This window comes from Odocoileus virginianus, chromosome 3 (assembly GCF_023699985.2).
Source record: "Odocoileus virginianus isolate 20LAN1187 ecotype Illinois chromosome 3, Ovbor_1.2, whole genome shotgun sequence".
NCBI lineage: Eukaryota > Metazoa > Chordata > Mammalia > Artiodactyla > Cervidae > Odocoileus > Odocoileus virginianus.
This window is the reverse complement of record NC_069676.1, coordinates 47,666,260-47,681,891: the sequence shown is the minus strand read 5'-3', so window position 1 is coordinate 47,681,891 and position 15,632 is coordinate 47,666,260. Positions and strand designations below refer to the sequence as shown.

Here is a 15,632-nt window from a genome sequence, read left to right as displayed (position 1 = left end):
TGCTTGCAGCTTTCTGACCCTCTTTCCATGAGCAGGGAGCAAAGACAGGACCTGTCACCCTGGAAAGTGGTCCAGGCAGAAAATAGAAAGTGATTTAAGAAGGTTTGGGTTTAGATCAAAGGTTTACAGCTTAAAAAAAAAATACTGCTTCCTGAGGGAAATTGGGAGGGTTTCTGGGATGTCACCAGTCAATGGAGTTAGCAAGAAATTCAAGTTGCCCATCAAGTCACCTTTTGAGGCCCCCTCACCCCTTCCCACTGCCCCGCCATGCCTGGCTGCAAGCTGGAGAGAAGAGTGGACTGGCTTCCCAGACTGTTGGGGCCCGTCTCCCTCCTGTTCTGTTTTTCTGGAAGGTGGCCTCCCCCCCACTTGCCTGAGACAGCAGAAGTCAGGAGAGGGGATGCTCCTTGCTGTCCACATTATGCTCAAACAGTCCACAACGTGGCCAATCTTCACCCCCATTCCTGATCCACACGTGACCCTCACACTCACCCACACCCACACCCTCCTGCACACGCACCCTCAGAGCCCTTGGGCCACCAACAAACTCCTCTCTTTGGTGAACTCTCCCTCTCTCTCTCAACAAACCACGAACACCGCCTCTCCCCTAAAAGCTCTCTCTCCACGTTGTCGTCTTCTCCTGTTCCTCCTCCCCTGACTATTGCCCATCTCACTCCTGCCCTTCACCACCATGCAGAGGAAGTTTCTAGCCCACTGACTCCACACTGGCTCGTCCTCCACACCTCTGCTCTATGGGAAGCTGCCCTGTAAACGCAACCCCAACACTCTCTGCGGCTGCAGCTCTTGACAGACCCGGTGACCTCAGGCCCTCCCAGGGCCCCCCGGCTGCCAGGCCCCTCAGCAGCCGTTGGCCCTGCCACCTGCTTCCTTGCCCCTGTGCTCCTCCTCCTCATCCTCTTGTGCCTCTGAACCCCTTCTCTCTGGCATCATGAATGCTGGAACTTTCCTGTGTCTGGGGCTTCTCTCTTCACCCAGAGCTCTCCACCCATGGGTGAATTCACCCTCTCCTATCTGATGACCCCAAGCCTCCATCTCTAGTCTGATGGCTTTTTTTCCCTTTCCTGAGTTCCAAATCCATACTGCCAGCTAGATACCACCCCTGAGGTTCCCCATGCTTATCTGTTTTTGTTTTTGTTTTTTTTCACTTTTGTTTGCTTTTTCTTTTTTTTAGTAGTGTGTATTCCTGGGCCATACATTTTTGTTTCTTCAGTTTCTTCTGGGATATCTTTTTCTTCCATGCAACCTCCTCTTCTGGTTTAGGAACAATCTGTTCTTTTCCAGTGAGGACCATCTCCATGTGGCCGGGAGAGCTCATGTATGGGTTGATCTGACGGTGAGCTCTCTAAGTCCTGCCCCATAGGCTGGAGGCTTTGTTTACCTGGATGTGCTCAATGAGCAGAGAATCTACATCTAAGCCCTTAAGTTCAGCACTACTCTCTGCGTTTTTGAGCACATGCAGTAAAAATTCAGTGGTCTTTTTGGGCCACTGACCCTGCGTCCAGCCCTGCTGTTTGGCCTGTGCACACCTAGCAACTCCACTGCTGTAACAATGGAATGGCACATAGAGCTTCTTTAACGTGACATCCTTCTGATACTTGGTGGCTTCTCGGATATGCATACCCTTAACGGCCTGGGTGGCTTCACGAGTGTTCTTAAAATGAACACAAACATTGGAACGTCTTGATTTGCACGATTTTGTGGGAATTTCTGAGTCAAATGAATTGCAGACTCTTTTTAGAGGTCACCTCTGCCACTTACTGGAAAAGCCCCAGACATCTCTAATCCAGAACGCCCTGGTCTTGCCTCTCCCCCTGTCCTCTCTGGCCCTGCCTTGCCCCACTGCACTTCCCTCTCGACTGTGGCAAAACCAGACTGCCCGCTGCCCAGTGCCTGCCTTCGTGCCATCCCCTCCAGGTGGACACCACGTCTCAGAAAGGAGGCCTCCTTCTCCCTGCCCACTTCTGCTCTCCCTGCCTCCAGCCTCTTGTCCTCCACTGTCTCACTCTTGGCCATTCCCCACCTTTTCTAGGCCACAGGCCCCTTTGTGAATTCATTTCTGTTTCGCACGTATGTGTGCTGAGCAGCGGTTGTGTGCCGGGCACTCTACCAGAGGCCGGAAATACACCAAAGATTGGAGCAGACATGCTCCCCACCTTCACGACATTTCTCTTCTAGCTTTTAGCGGAGGGTCTGGTAAAGGCCTCTACCCTTTCTTCAGAAAACGTGTGCCTGGTTTTGTTTGCAGTTCGAGAGGTCCACAGGTTCACTGACCCCGTTGATTCTAACAGGGGATGGTCTTTCTAACAGGGCACATATCTGATCATTCATTCGTTCACTTGGTAGACCTTGAGATTCTGCTGTATGCCAGGGACAGCCTAGGCCGTGGGGCCCTTCTAACGCTCCCCTTCCTGGCCTATAACTCACCATCTCGCTGTTCTTCCGCTTGGTGCTTCTGACTCCTAGACTTGGGCCCAGACTATTCCCTGTGCTGGCAGCACCCCCTCCTCTCACCTTGTCCTTCACAAAAATCTCCAAGGCCCAGCTTAAATGTCACACCCTCTGGGTACCCTCCTGAGCACCCCCAGCAAGCTCTCACATCTCCTCCCCTGGTGCCTTAGACACAGCTTCGTGACATGGTGGGAGACTGTTTCTCCCAGCATGAGAGCCTCTGAGACCACCCCCAGACACACCCTGTCTCTTGTGTAGCCTGGCGGAGGTCATCTGCTTTCCAGTGTGAACTGACAAGGATCTTGCAGGATTTGCTCACCTCTCCTGGGTGCAGGGGATGTAGGATTGGGCAGGACACCTGTTGCATTGACCTTGCCTTCGAACAAGTGACTGTCCTGGTCAGGCCCTGGTGTCAGCAGACAGATAGGGCACCCAGTCCCCACACAAGGCCTGGATGTATCCTCTGGGTCTCTTCCTGGGTACTAAGGCCCCCTGACAGCCTGAGTATGCCCCCTGCCCCCTTCCTGTCAGGACCCTGTCCCCTTGGCCACGTTTTAGAAACTGCCTGGCTTCACCCATCCTGCCCCCGGGCTGCTCCCTGCAGTGAGTCGATGGGCTGGAAGAGTGGGCCGTGATGGAGAGTGCCTTACTCCCTGTCATTTCCCATTCCCTCAGAGTAACTCAGAGAACCGCCACTCTACACGTACACTTCAGCTGGCTTGGGGGCTGGGGGCTGGGGGCTGGGGACAGGAGTCTCCTTTCTGGCAAAGTCATCTTTCCTCTGCCCACACCACAGGGCACACTCTAGCCCTCCCAGAGCTCCATTCTGCCCAGCCCACACTGTCTTAATATCACTCTGAGTCTATGGAGACACCCCTCCCACTGGGCTCCGCCTGTCTCTGGGGCAGTCCCACTGAGGTGTCTCAGCCCAGCCTTCCCGTACCGGGAGAAGACCGCCCCCTTTCCCAGCCCTGGGCACGGAGCCCTTACCCGGCGGAACCATGTGTTCCCCTGTTTATGAGGGGCAGGCTAGAACAGGCCCCTCAGGCAGGCAGCAGGAGGTAGGCGATGGGGAAAACGTGCGGACGGGTGGAGGAGGCAGCCGCCCAGATCCCTGGTCCCTGCCAGCAGAAAACTGGCTGAGGAAGGCGAGGAGGGCGCCTATCACAGGGGCAGACCTGGGTCAGCCTAGCAAGAGGACACTGGGCCTGCCAGGGAGGTGGGAGGGGGGTTCTGAGTACTTGGGGCTTCTGATGGAGCTATGAGTGAGCACTCGAGAATGTGGTGGCCCCACTCCTTAGCTGCAGAGCCCCGCCCTTCAGCTCTGACCCCAGAACCTTTTGTGCCAGGCTGAGGCCACCTTCCTGGAACTGGGGCAATCATCACACAGCTGGTAAACCAAGATGCCTGCAATCAGCAAACCTGGGGCCCTGGTTTCTGTTCCCTAGCCTATTTCTGGTTCCTCAAAGGGGAGGGGCTCTCCCTACACCCCCGCCTTTCCACAGACCTCACACCCCTCCATGCGGGAAGCCCTTCCTTCTGGTTTTAGCTTCCATCCCTCCAGGTAACCATGATCCTGGCTCCATCTTATTCTGCATTTGATGTGGTGTAAGGGACACTTCTTTGAATTCACTGTGAGTGGATGACAAGGAGGGTCCATCTCTGTGTCCCCTATACCTTCTTTTTTTTTTTTTTTAACATCAAGGCAATTTATTAACACAATAATCTGAGGAGTCCTGTTCACAGGACCCCCCCCCCTCCTATGGGTGCTGTTGGAGGGGGTGAGGGTGACTTCCTCAGTTCGCCCAATCTTCGTCCGTGGGGCAAGGGCTCTGAAGGCTGACTGGGCCCCTGTCTAGGAGTCTTGTCCTGTTTCCTCCTGTGACCTGGAGTTTGATGTGAAGGGCAGTGATGCCCAGCTCCTTGCATCTCTGGGCTACATTTAGGGAATCCAACATGGCAGCCTATGGAGAGAGCTCACCTTTGTCAGCCTTCACCTTCCTCCACCCAGTTACACAGCAGATAGCTTCCTGGCCAGAAAGATCTGTGATGTGGACAGAAGTATCACTGAAGAGTGCAAAGATGTGGCACACACCAAACACGTTTTCTCCTTCAGCCACCTGAGGGTCAAGGCTGATGACCCACTTTTCCTTCTTTTCTTTCTTTTTGCGAGGTGCCATTTCTGTACGTCTTCTCCCCTATGCCTTCTTGACCCTGAGACCCCCAGGTGAGCCCCTGCCCTGCTCATCTAGTGTTAAGGAAGAGCTGGTGGCCAGGAAGCTGGAGAAGCCTGGTCCTGGGGCAGCTGGGCTCCATGGCATCTAATTAGGCAGGAGCCAGGGAAGAGATGCTGTCGTAGCCAGAGGGGCCTCCAGGGCTCTGTTTAATGAAGAGAAGAAACTCAAGTTGACAGAAGAGGGTTGTAAGCAGACACAGGCCAAGGAGACAGAGACCAGCATGAGCCAGGAGGGGTAGGAAGGAGTCGGGCAGCTCGCACGGTATCATCAGTGTGGACATCACCACAGAAATGAGGCCTTTTGACTAGATAGGCTTGTGGAGGCTGGTTTGGGGGATCCCAGAGTTAGGAGGTCCAGGAAGAGTCCAGCATCAGGGGCTGAGGAGGAGCTCAGGAGACTGGTCCCCAAAGCACAGCGCAGGGAAGGATGTGGGTCATTTTGCCGTCTTCCTCCGTCCCTGGTGCAGCCTCTCTGCTCACTGCCCTCCTTCCCCGTCAGCTTCATGGCTCTGTTTCTCCAGCCCTGGTTTCAGGGCTGGCTCCCATTCCACCACTCTGCAACCCACTAGGCATGTTCTGGGAATCTGATTTTTTTTTAACTCAGGACTAAGAGGAGGAAGTTACATCATGTTAAGAAATTTTCATGCTACTTCTTGTTTCCCCCTGGGGTCCCCAGAGTTTTATCCGGAGCTCAGACTGGCCCCAAAGAGCACTGGGGCAGAGGGAGGGGTGAGAGGTATGAACAGATCCTGCAGAGCCCAGGCACCTGCGGGCAAGTGCAGGGAAGCCGACGGAAGGAAGGAAAGGTTTGGCATGGTCTTCAGAAAGAAGAGGACAGGCCAGGCCAGGTGCCCTGGAGTCACACACAGCACTGGAATCCCTGCCCAGGCCTGGCCCCACGGCTCTGGGCATGCAAGGCTGGGTGCGAAGCCCTCCGCAGAGGCGTTAGCCTGAGCATCAAGCTCCAGGAGACAGTCCATGAGCCGCCTGGGGCGCACATCCTCACCAGCTCCAGCTCCTCATTCACCTCTGCCTTTGCTTTGCTGGCAGGCATTCTTAGACAAGTCCAGAAGCCCCTCAAGGACTCAGTTTTTCCATCAGTCCTTCCTGGTCCTCCTCCAGATTAGCCATGAGAGGCAAGTCAGGCCTTGAAGATAAGACTTTTTTGTTCCCTGAGATATCCAAGCCCCCAGCACACAGAGGGCACTCAGTAAACATATGTTGAGTAAATGAAGCAAAACCTTTTGAAGAGGCCGCAGAGTGCCCCTTAGTGGCAGGGCTAGCATCAAGGCAGGGGAGAGCCACAGGTGAGGACTGGGAGGCTGGGCGCAGTTGCCCTGGAAACCTGATGGAGATTGGCCTTTCTGGGTACCTGGGACAGGCCTTATCTATCCAGAGTGGTGGGGCTGCTACTTCTAAGGGAAGGCTGAGGTGGCTGTGAGTTAGTGGCTGCTCTGCTGGAAGAGGGTCGGGGAGACACGGCGGGCTGGGGAGAAGGGTGCTAAAGTCCTTGTGACTTCCCAAAGGATGCCAGTTTCCTGCCCTGGAAAAATGGTTACAAAGAAGGTCCAGTTCTGGAAAAAGGATGGATGTGAGGATCCACAGACTCAGAATTGGTGTTTCTCCTGAGCGTGCAGGTCTCCCTCCCGTTCCAGAGACTGTGCATTCCACCCAGACCCCAGCGCTGGCTGGTCTGCGGGAGCCTACTTCCCATCCACCTGCGCAGACACTGTGGCCATGCTGGGAGAGGTGACCACTGGGTGACCGCTGGGGAGCTCACGTTCTCCCCATCTTATCCCCTCCCTAACCAGAAAGAACTCACGACTCCAGTTCAACAAGGTGAAGTTGGAGGATGCTGGGGAGTACGTCTGTGAGGCTGAGAACATCCTCGGGAAGGACACCGTCAGGGGCCGGCTCTTCGTCAACAGCGGTAGGTAGTCCCCCAACCAAGGGAAGGGTCCTAGAGGGGTCCTGTGGGGGGAGCCTATCACCCTGCCCCCAGCCCTGGAGAAGAGGCCCACACATGATCCATCTTGCACTTGACTCCCCTCCCTCCCGCTGCTGCCATATCAAGGCCCGAGATCTGAGCCGATTCAGGGAAACGCAGTCGAAGCATAAATGTTTAGCTTTGTTATCTGGACCTGGAAGAGCCGCCAGCTCTCATTTTAAATACCCTGAAAACTAAATATTTTGAAATCAAGAGGTAGGGGGTGGGAGAAGGATATTTTTAGAAGGCAATTATGGGAGGCTGGGCTGCCAGGAGTGGGGCTCCGGAGAGAGGCAGACCCAGGGTGTGTGTGAGCCGCCTGCCCACGGCTTTGCTGGGCGCCCGAGTGCAGGCAGCCCGCTCTGTGGGGCCACATGGGGAGGCCTGGGTGCCCTGGATCCCTGGAGGCAGCCTCTGTTCAGGGTTGGCCGGCCTCTCTCCCACAGGTCATCCCCTCCCTAGGAAATGTGCAAGGTCAGGAGCCCATGGCACCCGTAGCTGCCTCTCGCCACAGAGGCAGCCCCCCTGCTGGGCCATCCTCTGGTTGTTGCCCTTGACTGGAAAGTCACCAAGCCTATCTGTCCTCAGGTCGCACCCCCTCCTCTGAGCCCCACAGCTCTTGTTCCTCCTCCTGACACCCGACCTGTAGGTACCACTTGTTACCTGGTTGTTGGGTTTGCTTCCAGTCCTGCCCATCACAGAATCCAATCCTCCATCTGCCTGCATCGCCTGTGTCTCCACCACACAGCCTTCTGGTACTCCCCACACCCGGTGCAGTCCAACAACAACCCTGGCCTTGCACCTTCAGAGGAGAACCTGGCTCAGACCCGGTCTGCCCTGTGTTCTGAGGGATACCCCTCTCTTCCCAGCCTCTCTGTTCCTCCACTTGCCTGTGGATTTCATAGGTCTGAGTCTTCAAGTCCCAGTCAGTCTTTTTTCTGGATCTCTCGCTCAAATCTTTTCTTTTCATTCCAACCCCACCTCGAGGGCACCTCTAGCCCAGGTTTCAGCCCTGCTCACCTGGGCCAGAGTAGTGGCTTCTGAAGGTGCTTTAACCCCATCATGCCCCCACCCTTGAAGCCACAGAACAAGAACTTGACCCCACAGCCCAGCTTATACAAATCTGACCCAAATGATCTCTCCATATTCCCTCTGGAGCCCTGACTCAACCCCATGGTATAGTTCATGGATTAGGAGATTGAAGCTGAGAGAGGTTACATATTCTGCCCAGAGTCAAGCAGGTAGACCTACAGGATGTGAAAGATGTTGGCAAACACAGAGCCCCCTAAGCTCCATGGGGCCATGTCTAGCCTGTTTACCTCTCCAGCCCCGTGGCCCACCACAGTACCAGGCTCAAGTCAGTGCCTGGTAAACACAGAAGGACCACAGACCCTACTTCAGGGCCTCTCCTGACTCCCCATAGCCCAGCCTGGGCATGGCGGTGGTAGGGGCACCCACACCCTCCTGCCCCTCCCAGCCTGTCTCAAGCCTGGGAAAGGGGACCACGCTAGGCCCGGCATCGTCCCCTGCAGCCAGAGTGGGCAGGCATTCTCAGACCCACTGGGGATTTAAGGTTTCCTATTTTACATTTTAAGACTTTCTTGGTTAGAACTGATAAGAACCCAACATAAAACGATGTTGAGGAATTTATTGGTTTTTAAAACTGAGAAGTCCAGAGGTAGGACTGACCTTAGACCCGACAGAATCCTGGACTTCAGAGCAGGGGCCGGGGTGCTCCTTCCCACAATGTGTTGGCCTCATTTTCTCCTCCTGTAAAATGGGCTTCCCCCACGTTTAGGGAAAGGATCGAGAAGAGGAGGCCATGGCCTCAGACAGCTCCGGGTTTACATCATCCCAGCACCACCCAGGGAAAAGAGATAGCTTGGTCTGTCTGTCTCCATTTACATTGTCACAGGGTTGGATTCTTGTTCTGTGCCCCACTCGGCCCAGCCATGCACTCCGTGGGAGTGGGATGCCATCCTGGCAGGCCCATGTGTGTGTATGCAAAGGGGTGCTGAGGGGCAGAATACCATGAGTGACATCCCTGCTAGAACTACTTCGGAGGCGGGGGGTCGGGTGTGGAGGAAGAAGAAAGGCTGCCCTGCCATGGAGGAAACCACAGTAATGTCCTCTGTCTTGCACAGGGCTTGGGGCCTCAGGTGGGGCTCCATTGTGAGATCCTTCAGATAAGCTGCAGCCCCACCCCTCCTGTGGGCTTCTGTGAGCCCTGAGTAGCCTGGGTTCTGGGCAGGCAGGGATCAGACAGTGGAGCTTTGGGCTGGGCGCTCAGGGCTCTGTGCCTCTCGTCCCTCCAGCAGGCAGGACGGCGGCGCAGCCAAGCTGTGGACAGAGTCCAGAGCTTTGGTCTCATTCCAGTTCTGTCATACAACCCTGAGTGAGTCGCTTCACCCACCGAGTCTTCAGTTTTCCCATCTGAGTTTGAGCCAGATGATCTCTAAGCCCCTTCTCCCTAAAATTCTGGGATTCTCAGGGTTTTTTGTGTCGAGTCTGACATCCTGTGCACCTAGCCACGGCCACCACTACACATATATACCCTCACACCACATCTCTCCAGCTGCCCTTCAGTCCAGGCAGGCAAGAGCCTACCCTTGATGTGGGGAGGTGGACAGAGCCACTGGAGGGGGCCAGGTGGTCCCATGGGGAATGTTTACCAGGTAGAGATGCTCAGGCTCCTGTTTACCCGTGAAACCTGGAAGACTTGCTGCAGCCCCACCCTGAGGAGGGGGTGGAGGGCGGGTGGCGGCAACTGTGCCTGCCCCCCTCTGACTCATTCCAGGGTGGGTTGGCTGGGCCCGCCTGGGCCCTAGGGAAGCCAGTGCTACAGGGGCGGGGTCACCAGAAGAGGGCATGGGAGGGCCGCCAGGGAGCAGCGTCTGCTCAAGGGGCATCGACACAGCCTTGAAAGATGAGGAGTTCTGTCCATGAGCAAGGGGTGGGAGGGCAGCAGCTGCAGTAGCTGGTGGCAGGGAAAACATCTCCACAGCATGAGCTTCCTCCTGGCCCTTGTCTCCTCAGGACCCCAGTGTACTCACTCACCCCAGGACACTGAGGCCTAATAGAGATCTCCTGGGTTTACCTCCCCAGGTGTTTTCTTTAAATCCCCCCAGCCCCTGGCAACCAGAATCTACTTTCTGCTTCTGTGGATTCACCTATTCTGGACATTTCACAGAAATACAATCATAGAATATGTGGCCTTTCAAGACTGGCTTTTTCCACTTAAAATAATGTTTTCAAGGTTCATCCATGTTGTAGCATGTATCAGTACTTTCATTTTCATGGCTGAATCGTATTCCGTTGCATGGGTCTACCACATTTTGTTTATATGTTCATTAGCTGGGGTTATTGCATCATTCTGGTCGTTTCCACATTTGGGCTGTTATGAACAATGCTGCTGTAACATTTGTGTCCAAGTTTTTGTGTGGTCATATATTTCAGTTCTCTTGGGTATATGCCTAGAAGTTGACTTGCTTGGTCATATGGTAACTATGTTTAATTTTTTGAAACACACCAGCTGTGTTTCAAAGTAGCTGCACCATTTAGCATTTCCACCAGCAAAGTAGGGGGGTTCCCATTTCCCCACATCTTCACCACCACTTGTTATTATCCATCCTTTTTTAATACAACCATCTGAGGGGGTGTAAAGTGGTACCTCTGTGGTTTTTATTTTCATTTCTCTAATGATTTTTCATCAATATTTGTATTTTCTAAGAGACAATGCTTTAATTAATGCTTTAATGCTGATATCAGCAGCAGCCAAGGAGACCAGACTAGACCCTGGAATGGTAGTAGAATGTACCTTTCTCTAAAGAATCAGATATCTTTATTTGCTTGGTAGAGATATTTGTCAGTATTCGTTAAGCACCTACTACATGCCAAGTGCTGTGCTAGACACTGGAGTTCATTCACCAGTGAAGCAGACAGCCTCTGCCCAGATGGAGCTTACCTTCTATTGGAGGTAGCTCAGTTGGTAAAGAATCCACCTTCAGTGCAAGAGACCCTGGTGATTCCTGGGTCAGGAAGATCTGCTGGGAAAGGGATAGGCTACCCTCTCCAGTATTCTTGGGCTTCCCTTGTGGCTCAGTTGGTAAAGAATCTGCCTTCAATGCATAAGACCTGGGTTTGGTCCCTGGGTTGGGAAGATCCCCTGGAGAAGGGAAAAGCTGTCCACTCCAGTATTCTGACCTGGAGCATTCCATGGACTATATAGGCCATGGGGTTACAAAGAGTTGGACACGACTGAGCAGCTTTCACTTTCAGGCTTTAGACAACTAGTAATTGCACAACTAGTCCTTTAATTGTTAGAATAAATACTTTAAGTTACAAAACTAAGAGAAAGAGTAAGGGAGGAGACCTGAGCAGCTTCTCTGAGACACTGATATTTTGAAAGTCCTGGACAAGGAGTCACTTGGCCTCTTAGAGGAGCTGAACTAAGCCAGTGGAGTCTGAATATACTGCAAGACAGGGACAAGACAAGAAGCAGGACATATGGTGAGGCCCAGATTAGACTTGGGGAGGGCTGAGTACAAAACCACTGGAGGGTTTTGATACTGGAAGCGACTGATCAATTTACATATTTTAAAGACCACTCTGGCAGCAGCCACAAAGCAGAAAGATTAGAGATGAAGGCAAGAGTGAGGAGAGGAAGACCTACAAGGAGGCAACTGTGGCCATCCAAGAAAGAGACCACGGCGACCTGAGGGGTGGAAGGGAGGCAGTAGTAAGATGTGGTAGAGCCCCAGGAGGTACGGAGGCCAGCCTCAGCAAGAGACAGCTGGGGGACCAACAATCAGAGACTCGCTCCAAGCCTTTGGTTCATGCTGTTTAGTCACAGAGGTGAGCAAGGGTAGAGGAGCAAGTGGCAGGGCACAGGAGTGGGAGCTGCGTTTGGGGTAGCCTAGCACTGTCCCCGGGGTGGTGGCTAGGGAGCGCCCAGATTCTCTCACTTGGAGGTCATTGGTCATCTTCACCTCCCCAAACATGGGAGAACACAGTGAAAGATGAAGGGAGTGTGAGACATTGCCCTCGGAGCCCACGTGTGCTGGAAGAGCATGACTGCACATCTTCCATGTGGAAATCTTCCTGGCATGAACCTCCACCACCAGCACAGTTGGTGACTTGGGGGGGCCCTGCCATTACAGGGGTCGCCTCCAGGTACTACTTTCTGAGGTGCAAAGGCCTTTCCCCCACACTTTCTGTAACCAGTTCCCCCACTGCCCTCCCTTTTGCCTTTCCAGAGCCCCAGCCTAGTCCCTACTGTGGCACAGTTCTGAAAGCCCCAGGCCATAGATCCCAGCCAGGGCCCCGTCTTCCTTCCTTCAGGAGTCATCCTCCGCCTCCCAAGTCCTGGGTGCGTGCAGGGGGGCAGACCCAAGTGTGTGGCCGTGATCCCACCACCATCCGTGCTCCTGCCCAGCGTCAGGCAGGTTCTGCCACCCCTGACAACAGAGGGCATCAAGATGGCCTGAGGTTTCCCTGGCTTGGCCAGGGACCCAGAGAGGACCCGGGCCTGTGGTCCACATCATGTTTGCATCCATCTGTCAAGCCTTGGTGCTGATGTATTCTTCCAGGATGGACCAGGTGCCTGGTGAGAATATGCAGCCAGACATCAGGAGCCCTGAGGCCTTGTTACAACACACCCTGGACTCTGGAAGGCTCTTCTCTGCTCTTTCCTCACTTTTCCTTGGCAGTGCAATCAAAGGGCAGGGCAACCTTTAGGGTCCTCCCAGCAATGAGATTTTACAGCTCACAGGCGTGGTCATCTCAGCTGTTTCTCTTCTCTGTCCCTTTCTCTATTCCCTGGGTCTCACTGACCCAGAAGCATGTGGGTCCCAGACGAGTGTGGGGTTGCACAGAGGTGGGAGACGTCAGCAGGGGTGGGGCTCAGGAATGCCAGACCAGCAGCAGGCACGGTGTGCTGGGAAGGTGGGAGTTGGCCCTGCCCGCTGGGTTTTATCAGCGAGCTCCTCAGACATATACAGAGGCAGAGCTGTGTATACACTCCCGTTCCCGCGCTCCATCTGTCTCTCCACACGTCTAAACACTCAGGGCGCCAAGTGCTTGCCCTCCTCCTCCTCCTCTTGTCCCCCCACTTACTGCGGGGGATGGTGGAGACTCAGTACCCCTGAGGAGACAGAACTGGCCAAGGTAGGATGGGCCACCTGTCAGGAGGCGGCTGTTGGGCGGACAGGAGAGGCCCTCCCAGCCCCAGAGACTGTGGGGGGAACAGGAACCCGTTGATGGCCAGTATGGATACACAGCCTGAGGGGTTAGCTAGCAGATAAAGACTGAAATTGAGGGTAAGAATTTCCACTTGAAACCAGGCTTCTGGGTGCCATCCCACTGAGGAGCCCTGCTTTGGGGATTTTCATTTTTCAAATGAATCTGATCCATCAGAGACGTGTAGTCTGGGTTAGCAGCCTTGAACCCAGGCTTGTTCTCACCTAGTTTCCACATCCCAGCTGTCCCCTAGCCCTATCCCTAGCGACCTAAAGCCCTAATTTATAGCCCAGGCTACCCAAGGCCTACCCTCTGGGGGCAGAAGTGGGGGAGCTGCCTGGCAAGAGCGGACATGAAGGCCCTGGATGCTTCTGGAGATATAGTGGCCTTTGTGGCGTTTCTGGGAGGCTTGTCCCCACCCTGGGACAAAGGAAGAAGAGAGGGGATCTAGGGATCTCCCTACATCTCCCAAGACCTTAGAAAATTAGTGTCCAAAAAGGTGCCATTCTCTGCAAAGCCCAGTTTCCTCCATTCACACCCTGGTCCATGAGAGCCCCAGTGGTGCAGATGGATGTACATGTCTCATCCCTGCACCCTGTGACTTGCCCCCCACATAAGACATGGTGCTTCATCCCACCTTCAGGGGTGCCCCCAGAAAGGTAGGCATGCGGGGAAGCAGTGGAGGTGGGCCCTTATTTCAGAAAACAGAGCAGTTTCAGCCAGCCTCTCCTCCCCTTCAAAAAAGAAAATCTTCCCAGCCTTTGGAGGTTTGCCTAGAGCATGAGTGCACTGTGGTGCTGGATAGATGATCAGAGCTCACAGTGGGCTCCCCTTGGCCTTGTTTGGTGATTTGAGGGACTCCCAGCCATTCCTAAAGTCTCCAATCATCCAGCTCTGAGATGGGCCATGAAGGACCATGAAGAAGGTGATTCCTGGGGCCCGGCAGTGGTCTCCGTGGGTCACCAGCACGTGTCTCTCATACCTCCAGTGAGCACCACTCTATCATCCTGGTCGGGGCACGCTCGGAAGTGCAACGAGACAGCCAAGTCCTACTGTGTCAATGGAGGTGTCTGCTACTACATTGAGGGCATCAACCAGCTCTCCTGCAAGTAAGTGACCAGTTGGGGGGTGGTGGGCGTGGGGGCAGGAGCAGGGGGAGAGAGGCCGGGGCAGAAGTGGAGGGCTCTAGGAAAAAATGGACTTCAAGCCATTGATAAGGGGTTTCCCAGGGGGTGTAGTCAGGGAGGTTTGCCCCACTTCCTAGCCCTTTCCTGGAATTCAGGGAGATGTAAGCTCCAAAGGGCTCAGGGCTTCTGCAGTCCCAGTGTCCCAGGCCCCTACCCACCCAATCTTCCAGTGTCCCCGCTTTCACTGACACCTTCTAGGGAGATGGCGAGACCAGTCTCTGCCCTGGGCAGTGGGCACTGGATTCTCTCTCTCTCTCTCTCTCTCTCTCTTTCTTGCCCTTCCCATCTCTCAGCAACTTTCCAAACTTTATTCTGATGAACACTGCCCGGGTCGCATCTTCCCAGCAGTGAGAAGCCAGCAGGGTCAGGCGTCAGGTGGGACAACCGTCCCAGAGCCCATGCTAGCTGAGGTCTGCTCTGTTCTCCCTGCCAGCAGGAAGCCAATGCCCAGATATGCGCTGGCTGCCCATGCCACTTCAGTCTCTAGTCCCTCTCTGGGGTGTGAGGGGCCACCAGCAAGGACATCACTCGGGTGTGGCCGAGTGGGCAAGGTCAGGGTTGAGGACAAAGCTCATGTTGGGACTCTGCCTCCCCAAGGGCTGCCTCTTAGGACCTCCCAGGAGCTGAGGACCGCTGCTCCCACCCTTAGCCAATAGGGCTGGTGGAAGCACAGTGATCAGGGAGGGCTTATTGGGGCCCAACCAGGTCTTCTGGGAGCTGGCGCCCGCTGGCCCTTGACAGATCCTCTGGTGGGCGAGCCAGGAAAGGTAGGGGAGCTGGTGAGGGCAGCACAGGTTCTGGCCTGATCTAAGGAGCAGAGGGAGCTTAAATACTCAGTCATGTCCGACTCTTTGCGACCGCATGGACTGTAGCCCTCCAGGCTCCTCTATCCATGGGGATTCTCCAGACAAGAATACTGGAGTGGGTTGCCATGCCCTCCTCCAGGGGATCTTTCCAACCCAGGGACTGAACCCAGGTCACCTGCATTGCAGGCAGATTCTTTACCCTCCAAGCCAGAGGAGCAGAGGGAGGGAGGCCTAGTTAGCAACTCCGGGTTTCAAAGCAGCCTTGGGCTCTAGTGAGGTGCCAAAGCTGCCCCGTTCCCCATGGCATCTGGGCACAGGCCAGCAGGGCATTGATGAAAATTCAGGGGGAGGCGTTTGCCAGCCCCACAGACAAGGTCCAGTAAGTGCTCCCAGCTCTCCTGCCTCTGGCCTCCAGCTCCCTCCTGGTTATGACCTTGGCCAAAGGCAGCCCCACCTCACAGCGTGATAATGGGGGCCACGCCTCCTTCATGCTCTCCCCTCAGTGAACAGCCAGGCACTCCCTGGGCTCCAGCCGGCCTCCTCTGCCAGCATTTGTCTTGGTCCACCTTCTACCTGCTGCCATCTACCTTCCAGCCTCCCCCATCCTGGATCTCAAGGGACAGTGCCCAAAGAAACAGCAGGTCCCCTGGGAAGTTCGCAGTCCAGACTCAGTCCCTCATCCTCTCTTTCTTCCTCTAGGACAGTGTCAC

At 54.8% G+C, this 15,632-nt stretch overlaps 1 protein-coding gene and 1 pseudogene across 3 annotated transcripts in view; one reads left to right on the top strand and one right to left on the bottom strand.

Annotated features, from left to right (window-relative positions):
* NRG2 (neuregulin 2) overlaps positions 1 to 15,632 on the top strand; it is a 188,408-nt gene that overhangs the window by 147,372 nt on the left and 25,404 nt on the right. For all 3 annotated transcript variants that reach the window (XM_070465469.1, XM_070465467.1, XM_070465468.1), the window contains exons 3-4: positions 6,517 to 6,635; positions 13,918 to 14,038. In XM_070465469.1, coding sequence (XP_070321570.1) covers positions 6,517 to 6,635; positions 13,918 to 14,038 — 240 coding nt within the window. The remainder of the gene's footprint in view (positions 1 to 6,516; positions 6,636 to 13,917; positions 14,039 to 15,632) is intronic.
* LOC110147138 (small ribosomal subunit protein uS11-like) lies at positions 3,513 to 4,658 on the bottom strand (annotated as a pseudogene).